The sequence below is a fragment of the Typha latifolia genome, chromosome 11, assembly GCF_019914945.1.
Source record: "Typha latifolia isolate L0001 chromosome 11, TyphaL0001v2, whole genome shotgun sequence".
Taxonomy (NCBI): Eukaryota; Viridiplantae; Streptophyta; class Magnoliopsida; order Poales; family Typhaceae; genus Typha; species Typha latifolia.
Window position 1 is genome coordinate 1,220,424 of NC_133096.1, and position 16,537 is coordinate 1,236,960.

The window sequence follows — 16,537 nt, forward strand, 5'->3', positions numbered from 1 at the left end:
AGAGGGAGAGAAGATGTGGAGGAGTAGAAGGTAGAGAGGTAGAAGTAAAACTCCATGAGTGGTGGAGGACGTAAGTTTAGCCATGGTTTTTATTATTCCCACTCCAGGTCCAGACCAATATATATATAGTGGACGAAGTGGCATAAGTAACAATCAATTAGATGGTGTGATATGACATAGGAAGATATATATAACTATACATCATGCATGTTAATTTCCTCACTAAATAATCGAAAGTGGGAATCAAGATTTGTGTAATGCATGCAGATCTGGAGCGGATTATGTTCTTTCAATTCCACTACAAGTCAAGGTCTACCAACAAACCTTGTAAACTATATTTCATAAGAGAATATTACATATTATAAGAAGGTGAAGTACTCTTTTGTGAGGAAATCTACAGATTTTTGTTTTAAAAGGTTTCGTGTAATGCATTTGCATATGTTCTTTTTCCACTACCAAGTCAAGATCTATCGACATATATACCTAGTAAACTATTACTTAAAGAAGGCGAAGTCTTTTATGAGGAAATCTACCAATTTTTGTTCTTGGGATTTTCTATCAGAGGCTGTAGATGTTTGTGTATTATCAAGTATTTGGTATTCAAATATTTATCTAACCTATTATTATGATCTAGTTAACTTAAACGATAGTTTTTTCCATAACAAATATCAATATATATATATTTTTCTTGAAATAGATTTTTATTTATTTATTGAGAGAGTAATAGGATAACTGACTAGGTAGCATAGCTCCCCCAAGCTTCTATATGTATGATCTTTTTTTTTCAAAATATTTGAGTCTCTATGTGACATCAACTTCCAATTAGATTACTTGTTTTATTCAAACAAACGTAATATTAACCTAATGTGCAAGGGATGTCCACACCATTTATTTAGGCTATTGGATCTGTTAGTAGACTCGGTAATCAATTTGGGCTAAGCTGGGTTTAGGCCACTGGCTGCCTAAAACATTTGGGAGTCCTCTAGAAAACTCTAGACTTTTTCTCAATTTTGGATTTTCCAAATAACTTCTTTTTGACTTCTCAACCAACTTGCCAAAGTAACTCTTCAACTTTGGTCTGTCTACCCCTTTATAAACCCCATGCAACCCCTAGTGGAGTATCATCTTTCCGAGGTATCAAACACTTATCTTCTTTATATAAACATATCATCTACTCTTCATTCTATTATATTTTCTTTGACGAAGCTTGTGAGTTTAAGAGATAGGAGGAGAGTAATAAATAAGAATGCTTAATTCCTTAGATTTTAAAACTTACCCTTTTTTCTAATAATATTATTTATTTTTAGAAAATGACAAACTGATAATAGATTATAAGCCAAACTTTATAGGAAATAGTAAAATTAAATAACTTTATAATAAAAAACGCTAATAAAATGGACATCATAGGTTGCATAATATGTCACGAATATTATTACTATATCATTTTCTCTTTAAAAAAATTCTACGTAGTCATTCACTCTATTACTTGACATGGCTGTTTAATAATAGAAAACTTTTTGCATAACACCGTATAATTTTAGTTCATAATTCGTTATTAAGGATGTGTACTTGAACCTCTCATTTTCTTCTATAATTTTATATAACACCATAATAATAATTTAACTCTGTGAAAGATGCCTCAAATAATTATTCCTCTGGTTACAAGGTTACAAATGGGTAGTTCAAATGGCAGAGAAAAAAGCACGGCAATATACTCATGCAGCCATATACAACTCCAATTATTGCTCTTCAAACCAAGGCCAATTTATTATATCTCTATTTAATTCATTGTCTGATTCAAAAGGTAGTAACTCTCTTTTGGTAGTCTAATATATATATTTGCAACAAAAAGAAAAGAAAAGAAAAGAACAGAACATTTATATCCAAATTTCTTAAACTTAAGTGCCCATCAGACATAGTTTTGCAAAACTTAATCCTTCCTTTTACTGTAGAGGAGGGCGATTTACATGTTCTTCTTCACCTACTAAGTGATAAGATATGAAGTAAACTAAGTCAAGCAAATTATATTTCCAAGAAGAAAAGGAAGAATAGTAGTTGAAGTGGCGTATATGAAATAGATAGTGTGACATGACATTGGAAGATAGCTATCTATACATCATGTTTCCTCACTAATAGAAAGTGCGAGTCAAGATTCGTGTGATGCATGCCAGTCTGAGTCGAGCATTAGCATATGTTCTTTTCTACTGGGATAGAGTAAGTCCAAGTCAAGGTCTACCGATCAATGTAGTAAACAAGTTAGTAAACATTGTCGCCATTATTTCCAATAAAAAAGATTGTTTGAAGCTACAACTACAAGCAACTACCATTAACTTTTAACTGCTAGAGTATAGAAATTATCAAGTCGGTCCTATTTAGGAATGATGACTAGTGATGTTGAAACTGATGTGGACTATGAAAATTTTGGTGGATGTGGAAATAGAACGAAGAAATAAGCTGAGTATACAATTCAGAAAGATTGTAAGCCATTGAAAGATTGTACTATTTGTCGAATTTGATTGATAAGTATATACGAAAACTAGAATAGACATTTATATTAAGAAAAATATTTTATATCACTATTTTTATAATATTTCAAATTAAATGATAGATAATGATTCGAATAATAATTTATATATTATTTTCTACCATTCAAGTTTCAACTCAAGATGGATTCAAGCTTGGTTTTAATTTTTTCTTTTTTTGGTTGAGAAAAGACGGCAAACAAGATATTATGGTTTCATTCAGAGTTCGAGTTACATGAAGATCCAATGGTGGATCAGTCCATTTGTTAAACATACAATCTTGGAGAGCAAAACTAGTCGGATTATGAGCTGAGGTGACTCTACTTATGAAGGAAAACCTAATATTATAGAACACAACCATCCACCTAACACATTCTGGAACTATGGATGAGTGTTTGAGCAAAATTATTAACTACTTTTATCATGAGAGCGATCACTAAACAACCAGCATGGTTCAAACTTGATTTGAACATCTTTGCTTTACTCTTTGATACTTATTCCGTAAATTTACATAAGAGTTGAAATCATTGCCTAGAGTTTAAATACATACGCGTGTCTAAGTTTTCTCACATATAAGACCAAATTGTTATGCTTTGAAAAATATAAAAATTGATGGTGAGAGGGTGAGAATGAAATGGTCTGTGTGAGATATGAGATGGGGTAGAGTAGGTTAGAAATTTTATCTATATATATTAACTGATTGCGAGTTGGCGGGTTGACCCGACCCAACCCATCCCATTACTTAAACAGGTCAAATGGGTTAAAACGGGTCACCGGTATAATCTGAACACAACTCGATTATTAATCAGGTTATGTGGGTTGACTTGTTTACAATCCGAACCCGATTAGACTAAACCCAAGTCCAATTAAAAGGCGAGTTATCGGGTCCGGTCAATATTTGCCACCCCTACTCATGTTAGAATCATTACATGACCTGTTTAATTTTAACTCTTATGGTCCTAATCTTGATTGGATTTTATGCTTTATTGTATAATTTTAGCTTATTCTTTTAAAGTTTGCAACTGAGCATAATTTAAAGGAGACTAGGCGTTGTTAATTAATGGAATTCCCCAAAATGATTCTTCTCTATAATTATAGGACTTCATAATGATCCTACTCTATGTTAAGAACATGTCCGTGATCTTTCATTAAGTTTGGGCTTGCATAATAAATATTATCAGTCTCTCGAACTTGCTACTTTAGTAATTCTCCTACATGTTTATTATCAAATATAGGAAAAGATCCTAATATACACGTCTACCTTAGGCCCCGACAATTTATCAAATTTCTATGAAATGATTTTTCTTGATGCGAACTGAGTGAGGTCGGATCGCATTATGAGGATATTGGGCTCGATGGATTGAGTATATTTATCTTCTAATTAATTTATACTTATTTTTTATGTAAGCCCTTAAGATAAGTCTAGTTAAATCATCTGAACCTCTGAGACAAGTCCATTAAGTTATGTAAGTCTCTAAAGTAAGCCCAATTAAACCTAGAAGGCAAGTCCTAATTCGAGTCGTGTTAGCCTTCTAGGTAATCCTAATAGGACTCATTGTATATATAAATGGGTTGGACTATTTTGTTTAATCATCAAAGCATTGTTTTAGCTTTATGTTTATCTTTGGAGTAAAAGTAAGATAAGTTAGAAGTAGAAATAAATTAATCACAATTGTTTAATTTTGTAGGAGTGGATCTAATTGAGAGTCGTAATTTTGCCTACAAACCCTAGCTACGATCACCACTACAAGCTACCCTACTATATGGCCGTCCACTACCATCCTTGGCCATTCGCTACCTTTTGATTACCGCCGCAACGTAAGATATTTTCACTTTTATCCTATTCTAACTTTTATTTTCTGTTTTATTTTGTTCACCCTAACCTCTGACTTAGGTGAAATGAAAGCCATTCGATCTGTTACTTCCAAGGCTTCCTCTAATAAAAATATTATAATTTGTTTACGTCCAAATCTGGTTCGTGCCACTTCTCTATATAAAAAACGATGTCCGTCAAATTTCATTAAGATTGGACTTGTAAATTAAAAGTTACGTCTCTTCTTGAGTAATTCTGACAATGAAACACCCACTTCCAAAATTCACGTGTTCCTCACGTGGAGCATGTCCACATGATTCCCACGTGACCTGTTAGTGAATATAATCTCACCAAGTATCTGAATAAGTTAAGAAATACCATAATAATCCAACAAATAATCCAGAATCATAATATCATAAGCCTCAACAAGCCTCTAAGAATACAAGTCCATCACAAATTTGTTAGAACATAAATACCCTCGCAGGGGCTAAGTCCAACTGAAATAATAGAATAAACAAATGCTAAAAAAATAAAGGAATGAATCTGCTACTCCTCGATGTCCACATCCTCTATAATCAGCTCTGAAATATTTTCACCAAAAATGACGGTGAGCACGGGGCCCAGCAAGTAAAATCTAATAATAATCTAAGAATATTACATGTTAAATAAAAATGTAACTCATAAGATGTCAGGGAAAAATGTACATTATGATTTTTAATAGCTTCCATCATTATAGCTCGTTTTACATAGAAATCCACACAAGAGTCGAGCCACAATAACATATCTTAAGCATCATAAAAATCGAGGGGGACTAGTCAACTAGCGGTATTATCGCACATACGTGCCTGGCGACATTGCATATGACCGGTTGTCTATGGCCATTAGACTAATGACCCCAGTTGTAGGCCTATCAACACCGTTCTAGTAATCATCGCACAGAGCAAAATCATCACATACGGTTGATAAGAGCACACAGCTCAATAGATGCCCTGACCCTACTCCTCGGGTACCGCTAGAACTACAATCTCTACCTCTCAATCATCTTTTCTAATATCATACTAGTCTAGTCTCCAACTAGGACAGTGTAATCACCTGAATGCTCCACCAGCTACCGACCTCAGGTGTGGACCGTTAATATAATACTATATAATATACACTCTACCCCTAACCCGGGTTGAGTGGGTAAAAGGGCACTGCCTAACTGGGACTTGACTAACAGTGATACATGCACGTAGTGCCATGACCTCTATTATTTATTTAACATATTCATCACAATAACAGATATTATAAACAAGCATAGAGTCTATCATACATGTGCATTAAGTGATAAATAATGCAAGTAAGAATTGACATGTAATTAAATGCAAATATGAAATGTCATATAAGTTTCACAAGTAAGATAACGACATTTAATTATCGCAGGTAAGAAATGACATGAGTATGCATTTTTCATAGACTATTATAGAATTCTACTCGCTTGAGTTATTTCTGAAATCCATCTTACTCTCTTAATTAGTCAGCTCTTCTTGATTTTCGAGATCCTTCCCACACAATAATGGATTTAATAATTTATAAATAAAATAACATAAGATTAATGGACTTATAGACTAACTATCTGGTTGTATGAATTTAAGTTTGATTTTCTAGGTCCCAAATATTATTTGTCTTAATTTTAAAAAAATAACAGTCATTTAGAGTCATTTACAATGTAAGTGTCGAAGATAAATGAAAAGACTAATGAATTCAAATATCTAATTTAATTATGTATAAATCCTAATTTTAACATGGTTGAGAAAATTTAATTAATTACAATTTATGTAGCTAATAGAATTTTTAAAATAACAGACTAAATAAATAAATTAGTCTTAGGGTTAATGATTGGGCTGGGCTTAAGGCCTAGCAAATTAGGTGAGAGAGAGAGAGAGAGAGAGTGGGCTGCAGACCTACCTGCAGTCCACTGGACTAGAGAAAGAATGAGGAGGTGGGCTGCGAGCCTACCGCAGCCCACCAGGTTCTAATGTATTCTGGACTGGGCTCAAAGGACTAGTCCAGCAGGGTGATATGGTGGACTGGGCTCTGGAGCCCAGTCCAACAGAGTGAAGAGGTGGGCTACGAGCCTACCGCAGCCCACCAGAAACTAAGGGAGTCCACCGAGGCCTTAGAGAAACTGAGGACCTGGGCTACAGCGCAGCCCACGCCACAGCCCAGAGAGAGAGAGAGAGCAGTGTAGGGGGGTTGGCCCAACCCCACCTTCTCCTCGATTCCTTGCCAGAGAAGAAGAAATAGAGGAGAGGGGTGTTGCTGCCAGTGATCCTCGTCACCGACAGACCCCGCTCTGGCAACTCCTCCCCAAGTTGACTAGGTTGACTTAGGCGCAAGAGTGGTCAGAACCTCCGGCTAGTGCGGCCGGAGGGTGAGAGTTGAGGAACTCCATGACCGGCGGCCATGGAGTTTTCAACTCGGTGCTAGGTGGGCTCGAAGCCCTCTTCTCGGGTACCTACCTCTTCCAAGTGAAGAGGTGGGTCAACCAAGGTTGACGAGTGAGGCCACCACCGCCGGTCGTGGCCGCTTGTGCCAAAGAAACCCGGCGGTGGGAGGCAACATGGCATCGCCTCCCTCGCGCCCCGTGGGTACCCCATTTGGGTACCCACAGCAATGGGGAGAAGTAGGGAAACTTCTCAAACCAATGGGTGGTGGACCCGAGGTCGCCGGTCAGCGAATTTCCCCGGTGAAAGCGGACGAAAATAAAATCCTAATTACGCATGATTACTAGGCTATTTTAAATTGAACTAAAGAGCGGATGAAGGCTAACTTGAGGATCGAGGTGAGGGGGTTTTGGTTGATTGCCGGTGCTCCGATGACTTGTTGCCCGCGACGAGGACTTCGGCGGTTCAGGAGAGAAAAGAGAGAAGAGAAGAGCGAAGAAGAGGAAGTTGCGAAAAGAAAAGAAACTCGAGGGGAAGGAGTGGGGATTAAATAGAGAAAAGGTGGAGAGGGCAACGGAGTGGAGTTAACTCCACTCCAGCGCACTCCTCTCCCACCTCTCGCAACTGACTGCGAGAGGTGGGGGGAGGGGGAAGAAGGAGTCAGCGCACGCGCCAAGCACGTGCTCTGCGGTTAGGGTGCACGCGCATGGCGCGTGCGCTAACTTTTTTTTTTTTTTTTGTTAACGGGTGTTACAGACAAAGATTATTATTATTATCTTGATGTGCACATCAGTTTGGACGATTGATAAAGTGTGTAGGGTAATATCATGGAATTACTATAATAATATAAGAAAGTGGAATAGTTAATACATTATACTAATTTCTGCATGCGTGTCATAAATATAAACTACAGATTATATATTATATGTTGGGTTTGGCATTCTAAGCCTTTGATCGGTAACCGATCTCCATAGTTTGAACCTTCCGAACTCCTTCAATAGCAATCCTGCTCCTCTGCTTTATTTCTTCTTAATCCTGGCATTGAGTCTAGTCCACTTGAGAACCATAAATACATATATTCTGTCACAGATGCCGTCAACGAAGAGAAAATATGTTATTCTCCATGCCCTCTTAAACAACAAGGTACCAAAAACCATCCAAAACCCCATTGCAAATCCTAGACCCATGCTGAGATAAAAAGATGACATATCATATCCATCTTCATGTTCTGGAAGATCACTCATAGTAGTTTGATTTCCTGAGCAATTCTTGGAAGTAGGAGGCCCACAAAGATTGTTGTTGCCAATGTAGATAGTTGGATCATCAAATGTTTCAAGTTGACCATCTACTGGAATTCTTCCTGAGAGATTATTATAGGACAAGTTCAAGTGACTCAAAAAAGTTAAAGTTGAGAGAGTTGAAGGAATTTCACCATAGAGCTCGTTATTCGATAGGTCAAGAGATTCCAATGACTGTAGACCATCTATCATCTCTGGAATATTTCCCGTCAATAGATTTGCTGACAAGTTCAAGTTTTTTAATCCAGCAAGGACACCTATCATTTCAGGGATCTCTCCAGTTAATCTATTTCCTGATAAATCAAGGCTCAACATGAAAAAGATATTGTCTTTTTGATATTGCAAATTTTGCCCCTTTGTGATCACAAATAAGCTAAAGGGATCATTGTAATCATCAAGATTGCTGATTATATCTGCTGCAATTGTATTGAGATCACTTGTATATGGGGAGATAAGAGTCATTGCTTTAAAGTTCACGAGGGACGGATCTATTGTTCCCGATAGATTGTTGTGAGCAAGGTCCAAAACTTGAAGATGGTCAAGTTTTGAAAGCTTAATAGGAATATGGCCAGAAAACATGTTAGACTTCAATAGCAGGAAGGCTAAATTTGGTAGTCTTGTTCCTATCCATGCTGGTAAGTTTCCAGTGAAGTTATTATAAGAGAGATCAAGAAATGAAAGCTGTTGGCAACTTCGAAAAAATAAAGGGAATTTACCAGAGAGACTGTTGTTGTAGAAATTTACCATGATGAGATTCGGACCTACATCTCTCCAATCACTTTTGGCTCTAAAAGAGTTACCACTAGTCCAGCATTCAGGAAGCTGTCCTGAGAGGTGGTTGTTTGATAGATCTAGAACTTCTAAGGACTGCAATTGGTTGCACAAAGATGATGAGATGGTTTCACTGATAAGGTTGTTTGAAAGAAACAAGTAATTCAACTCTACAGTTCCAAGGTTTAGTGGAAGTGGACCTGATATATAATTTTTTGAGATATCTAAGTACCAAAGACCCATCGGTAACTTTGGTAACCGACCTTTGAGCTGGTTTGAATGCATGAATATATATATTGCTGTCGATAGGAATTCGAGAGTCATTGGTAACACTCCGCTGATCTGGTTAAGGGAGAGGTCAAGATATTGGATTTGAGAAATTACATTCCAAAACCAATTTGGCAACCTATCAGTGATTCTTGCACTAGACATACCTAGAAAAGTAATGTTAGTCTGTGATTGAATCCATGCAGGAAAATGGGGTCCCAGCTTGCAATAGCTCAAGTCGACTTGCTTCAATCTGAATGGAGGGATCCAATTTGGGCCTACTACCATGGTCAGGGAGTTGTTGTTAAGGTATAGCTCCAATAATCTCGTCAGGCTTGTAAAATGGTCTTCTAATATCATGCCGACCAACTGGTTGGAACCCAAGTTCAAGGAACTGAGATTAGTGAGCTTTCCTATCTCGGAAGGTATGGAACCGGTGAGACTGTTGTAACCGAGATCAAGAGTGCTTAGACTGGTCATATTCTCGATCCAATTTGGCAAGCTTCCATTCAAATTATTTTCCCACAAAGATAATGATTGTATCTTGTCCGGTAGCCTCTCCATCAATTCTGCTATGTCTCCACTGATATGATTCTGGCTGAGATCGAGCACTTTCAATTTGTGTAGATTCTTCATAGTCTTTGGTATCATGCCGACGAGATCATTGCTTTCGAGCCAAAGTACTTCGAGGGAGGTCATATTTCCCAGCAACCAATCAGGAATAGGACCATGAAAGTAGTTACCATATAGATGAAGTGTCACAAGTGATGTGAGATTAGAAGAGTAAAGAGGGAGAGAAGCAAGTGTGGCGTTGAGATTACAATTGGATAGATCAAGGATTCTTAGAGAAGCTGGAAGCATGCTTAAGTCCTGCACCCAATCCATAGCAGCACTGAGGTTCACCTCACTCATATCGAGGTGGTTCAAAGAGGAGAGACGTGGTAACCAAGCTGCCAGATCAATCGGTTGCAAATTGTAATTACCAGCAAGATTGAGATGGCGCAGCATAGTGAGATTACCAAGCTGAGGAGGTACGCTACCACCGAAGTTTGCATTAGAGAGGTCGAGATACTTCAAGTTCTTGAAGGAGCCCATGAATTTCGGTATCTGCCGACCTCCGAAGTCGTTGAAGCTTAGGTCGAGGTAGTTGAGATGCTCTAGAGCGAGAATAGAAGGGCTAATGTCGCTGCTCATCAAAAACGGTAGAAACAAGTCGAGGTCAACTCGGAGATCGAGCTTGACAACGTGCCCCGTCTTGTTGCTGCATAGGACACCCCTCCATCTGCAGCAATCTTGGCCTTCCCAAGAAGATAATAACCTCCTATGTAGATCATTGATGCCTTCCTTGAAGGCAAGAAGTGCATCTCTCTCACTCGCAACGCAACTTCCTCGTAGTTTGGTGGTCTCTAGAGATAGAGCGGGAGAGAAGATGTGGAGGAGTAGAAGGCAGAGACGTAGAAGTAAAACTCCATGGGTGGTGGAGGACGTAAGCTTAGCCATGGTTTTATTATTCCCACTCCACACCAACATATATATTGGACGAAGTATGTTATACAATCACTCAAAGATATTAAGAGATTGCATTGTTATTATGATGTTCTTGTTTGTTCAGCTACTACGTGACAAGATATGAAGTCCACTAAGTCAAGCAATAGTGACAAATTGAATTTCCAAGCAAAAAAAAGATAGAATAGTAGTTGAAGTCGCGCTAAGAAACAATTAATCAGTTCCATGGTGTGATATGACATTGGAAGATAAACTATAAATCATGCATGCATTTTTCCTCACTAAATAATCCAAAGTCATGGGACTCAAGATTCGTGTAATGCATGGCTCTCAGAGTCGAGCATTTCCACCATGATCGACTTAGTCCAAGTCAAAGTCTACCCCCATCAACGTAGTAAACTATTCTACGAGAGAATAAAAAATTGCATATATTAGTAAACGTTATTTCCATTATTTTCAACAAAAGAAAAAGAAAATAGTAAAATTCTCAAGTAACTACGGTTTGTCTGTCAAACAAAACAATTATTTTTTAAATGCTAAAGTTTGAAAATTTTATTGATGGTTATAAAATTCCAATATCACTTCATCCGAGATAAAAATGAAGACTTGCAATCTAACCTGACATTAAAATTGATTGACTATGAGAATTTTGATGAATGTAAAATTTGAAAGAAGGAAACAAGAGGAGTATACAATTTAGAATAGTATTAAGATGCTAAAAATTTTAGGATTTAATTACTTTAGGAATAAGATCAATTCTAGAATATGTATTTTTCTTTATTATTTTTAAAATAAAATTTTATTTTAGAAATAGGTATTCTTTATTCACTTGTATTTTGGAATAATAGTATAATAATTATCTTCAATTTGATATTAAATAAAACAAAAGATAAAAAAAATAGATTTTAAGGGTAAATTAGTAAGTAGATTAGTTTATGGTATAAAATCTAATTTTAATAAATAGTGTTTGTATTTTGGACTGTCGTTATTATGATGTTTAGTTGTTATTTTAGAATTAAGAGTTATATTCTGAAAAAAAAAAGAATTACTTTTGAAGTGAAAACAACGTTTGAGTGACAATTAATTACCATTTTTCTATCAAACAAAGAAATTGTTTTCTTTAAACTAGAATTCGAAAATTCTAGCATTGGCCGTGGAATTCCAACATCAGTTTGTCCTAGGTAAAGATGAAGACTTGCAATATTATGATGTGACATTAAAATTGACGTGACTATGAAAATTTTCATGGATGTAGAATCCAAATGAACAAGAAAAGAAGAATTTGCAATCTATAACGTTGGTAACACGTTAAAATTTTTATAGAATTTTATTAGTAAGCATGTATAAACACTAGATTAGATATTTATATAAAAAATAAACAAGTCTTTTGTATCAATATTTTAATGATAATCTAGATTAAATGATATACCTATTATGACTTGAATATTATTTTTCTACATGTATCTGTATGTGTATAGACTATACAGATACATAAAAAAAATTTGGATATCAAGACGGATAAACATTTTCAACTCATATTCGACAACACTTTGATACCGAGTTAGATCGCGGCCAACTCCCGCACTCTTAGCAAATTAGGTTTCATGAGTAGAGAAAATCTTAGGTACTGAAATTCCGCGACGATTTATAGAATTTCCGTATTCTAATTTCTAACTTCTTGTTTTATGAACTGATTGCTCCCTAATTTCACCAAATCTCTGTCCTGCCAGATTGTAGATTGATTGCTATCCTTTAATAACTCCAAATCTACGTTACACCATATTGCAAAGTGATTGCTTTTATTTAATATGACCGGTATATTTGATACATATTACTTTTATTTGTAGTAATGTGTAGATCAAACGTTGGATGTTGATATCATAATTTAGCAACAGGCATTGACGAATCTGTAAGAATTTTTAGTTGGCAATGGAATGAATACCGAGTAAAGAGCATGATATGGAGATTTAATATTGAAAGATAAAATATTACAAGTGGGCATTCGAATGACAGATAAGGCATTCGAACGAACGAGGCATAGAAGCTTCGAGTAAAAACAATAAGTCTAAGCCTCTTGTTAAAAACGAAAGGTCTAGTTCTCCTATTTAAACTATAAACTTAAAAGCAAAAAGGCAATAAAGCTAGCGTGATATATGATTATCGGGCGAGCCGAAGCTCTTCAGGTCAACTGAACTTAAATATTTGTTCACGGTCTGACTCACCAATCATTCGGGTTAAAATATTCTAACCCGTTATCATCCACTAACCCATTAAATATTGGGCTTGGATTGGGTATAATTAGTCTAACATAATGGGTTAAATATAAAAAATATTATATCTTATTGGGCTGAGTTTAATGGGCTTATATCAAGATACTTTAGTTATCTTTCATGATAACATACTTATATATTGATATATAATTTAAATATCTAATGTGAAACTAAAAAAAATTAAAGGAATATGTATGCATTATGGGTTGGGCCATAGATGAGAGTAGTGGATCAGACTTTAGGCCAGGTCGACCGGGCAAAGGCTTAGCCCATGCCACCCACTTCCATCTTGGGCTCGAGTCGGGCCAGGCCTAAATCGGGCTCAGGCCGAGCTTAGCCCGATTAAATCGAGTGAGTTTGGGCCGAATTTGTGTGAGTCGAGCCTAATAATCATGTCTAGGGATATCCAATGCTTGAATGTCAAGGTTCCAATCATATTGCACAAGAATATCTAATGTTTTTTAAAAGAAAATGAAAAGCAATGAAAGTCACTTGGGATGATTCAGATGAGTCGAATTACAGTGATTTTAAATTGAAACAAAAAAGTTCATAGTAGTTACTACATCTATTTTATCATCTAACAATTCTTATGGAAATTTGAACAAAAATGAGTAGGAAGACAATGACGAAGAGATGATCAAAGCATACGATGAACTATACTAGGAGTCATTTAAATTGAAGAACTTTATCAAACTTTAATGAAATTAAAGCTCTCAGAATTAAAAATAAAAAAAATAAAAGAATAAAAAGATAAATTACATATTCAATTAAATGAAGCCATAGAAGAATTGAAAAGGTTTCAATGGTTATAAGAAGGCGGTTAAAGATCTTTTTAAGAAGTCTAAATTAGAATCAGAAAGACTTCTTAAAAAAATTACTTTGTTAAAAGAAAAGAATAAATTGGATGAGATTTTAAATGCGCAAATCATTAGAAAAGACATGTGTGATCTCGATTATGTAGGAAATATGTGTAATACTAAAACAATTTTTATTTATGTAGGCACTTAGGAGTGTACAGCTAAAAATTATATACATAATAAAAAACTAAACCTACATCTCAACTAAACAAGAATAAGATATATTCAAGTTTTAGAAACAACACTCAAGCTTTTTAAAAAAAAAACAACACTAAAGTGAGAAAATCAAAATTTATACATATTTGTCACTATTGTGGTATTTTAGGCCATATAAGACCAAATTGTTATGCTTTAAAGAATATAAAAATTGATAAATTGGTTTGAAAACAGGACGGGTGTGGATAAGAAAAAAATGATCTTAAGTGTTATGTTATGCATATTGTCATTAATTTGAATTCTAACATGTAATACTTAGCTAACGGACATATGTCTAGTGATAAAAATTTATTTTAGGATGATAGTGTGACCTTTGGTGATGTAGCACCACTAGAGTTGTAGGAAGAAGTGTTGTGATCACTCTTAGCTTATCGAGATTAGAAAATGTTTCTATATGTTAAGGGTTTAAAGGCAAATATGAGTATTAGTCAAAATGTGTGACGATCATCATGAAGTACGTTTTTCATAAAATCAGTGTGATTGTAGATCAGAAAAGCAATATTGTGGTACATGGTGTTTAAACTATGGATAATTGTTACGGTATTTACTTGAATGTTGTCTTAAAATATAATTCTACATCCTTGAATGATTTTAAATTATGACATCAAAAGTTAGGCGATGTGAACTTTAATGATTTATCATAGCTATCAAATATTGAATCATTCAAAGGTATACCAAATTTGAATATAAAAAATGTGTACGTGGGTCTTGTCAAATAGAAAAACATATTAAGTGGTATAGTTGAGAAAAAAAATGCAAGAGATTGCTTTGGTTATGCATGCAAAGAATGTTCCTCAAAGATTATGGACTGAGGCTGTGTATACTATTGTGCATGTGATTAATTGAGTTTATTTTAGATCTGGAAGAAAATAAATAGCTTATGAAATCTAGAATTGAAAGAAGCCTAATATGAAATGTTTTATAGTCTTTAGCAACAAGTGTTATATTTTGTGAGATCTTGAGCACTTAACCAAATTTGATTCTAGAAGCAGTGAGGAAATATTTTTAGGTCACTTAAAAAATAGTAGAGTTTATAGGATATTCGATTTAGATACATCTACTGATATGGAGTCCTCAAATGTTACTATAGATTATTCAAATTTGGACTTGTCTAATTCTTCTTCTGATTTTGCATGTACTGATTCTATTGTAGAGGATCTAAGAGAAGTGCATGCACCTGCAAAGGATAATAGGAAAAAAAAAAGTTCGAGACCCCTAATGTCTAAGTGACTCAAGACCAAATATGATTCGAGCCCGCCTGCTCGAGTAAAACTCAATCATCCACTTACGCAAGTAATTAGGGTAAGGAGATGTAAGATGTTCATGTTAGTCTTTAAAAAGAGGAAGACTAAATTAGGTAGTCTTGTTCCTATCCATGCCAGTAAGTTTCCAGAGAAGTTATTATAAGAGAGATCAAGAAATTAAAGTTGTTGGCAACTTCAGAAAAATAAAGGGAATTTACCAGAGAGACTATTATAGAAATTTACCATCACGATATTCGAATCTACATCTCTCAATTCACTTTTGGCTCTAAAAGAGTTACCAATTGTCCAGCATTGAGGAATTTGTCTTAAGAGTTTGATCAATGCAGGACATGTAAGGACCCAAGTTGGTTACACATAGATGATGCGATGGTTCCACTGATATGGTTGTTTGAAAGAAGCAAGTAACTCAACTCTACAGCTCCAAAGTTTAATGGCAGTGGCTCCAATATATAATTTCTTGAAAGATCTAAGAACTGATGACCTCTTGGTAATTTGTGGTACTTGGCCTTGGAACTGATTTGAACTCAGGATTATAGTTTCTGTTGCAGATAGGAGCTTCAGAGTCATTGATAACACTCCGCTGATCTAGTTAATGGAGAGATCAAGAAATTCGACACGAGAAACTACATTCCAAAACCAATCTGGCAACCTGTTGGCAATTCCTGCACTAGACATTCCTAAAACAGTAATATCAGTCCGTGATAGCATCTATGCAGAAAAATGGGTTCCTTGCTTGCAGAAGCTCATGTCTGACTTCTTTCAATTTGAATAGAGGGATCCAATTTGGATGTGCTGCCATGGTCAGGGAGTTATTGTATAGGTATAATGTCTCCAATCTCGTTAGGCTTGTAAAATGATCTTCTAATATCATGCCAACTAAATAGTTGAAACTCAAGTCCAAGTAGCTCAGATTAGTGAGCTTTCTTGTCCCGGAAGGTATGAGACCGGTGAGATTGTTGTCACTGAGATCAGGAGTACTTAGACCAGTCATGTGCTTAATCCAATTTGGCAGACTTCCATTCAAATTATTTCCCTCCAAATACAATGATTGTATCTTGTGCGGCCACCTCTCAATCAATTCTACTATACTCCCATTGATCAGATTTGAGCTGAGATCGAGCACTTTCAATTTGTGTAGATTCTTCATAATCTCTAGTATCATACCGATGAGATCATTGATTCTAAGATAAAGTTCTTAGAGGGAGGTCATGTTCTTCGGTAGCACAATATAAATAGGACCATGAAAGTCGTCATCCTCAAAATCAAGGGTCACAAGTGCTATGAGATTAGAAGAGTAAAAAGGGAGAGCAGTGTGGCATTGAGATT

General features: G+C 35.7%; 1 protein-coding gene across 2 annotated transcripts; it reads right to left on the bottom strand.

Annotated features, from left to right (window-relative positions):
* Positions 1–7,554: 7,554 nt before the first annotated feature.
* LOC140797283 (receptor-like protein EIX2) lies at positions 7,555–10,644 on the bottom strand. 2 transcript variants are annotated; one of them, XM_073150615.1, is made up of 3 exons: positions 9,265–10,644; positions 8,194–8,316; positions 7,555–8,121 (listed from the first exon to the last, which is right to left on the bottom strand). In XM_073150615.1, the coding sequence occupies exons 1-3, from the start codon at positions 10,625–10,627 to the stop codon at positions 7,781–7,783; spliced, it is 1,827 nt and encodes a 608-aa protein (XP_073006716.1). In that variant the 5' UTR covers positions 10,628–10,644; the 3' UTR covers positions 7,555–7,780. The 2 variants fall into 2 exon arrangements, with proteins under 2 accessions (XP_073006716.1, XP_073006715.1); XM_073150614.1 differs by having other exon boundaries at positions 8,194–10,644.
* Between the last annotated feature and the right edge of the window lie 5,893 nt (positions 10,645–16,537).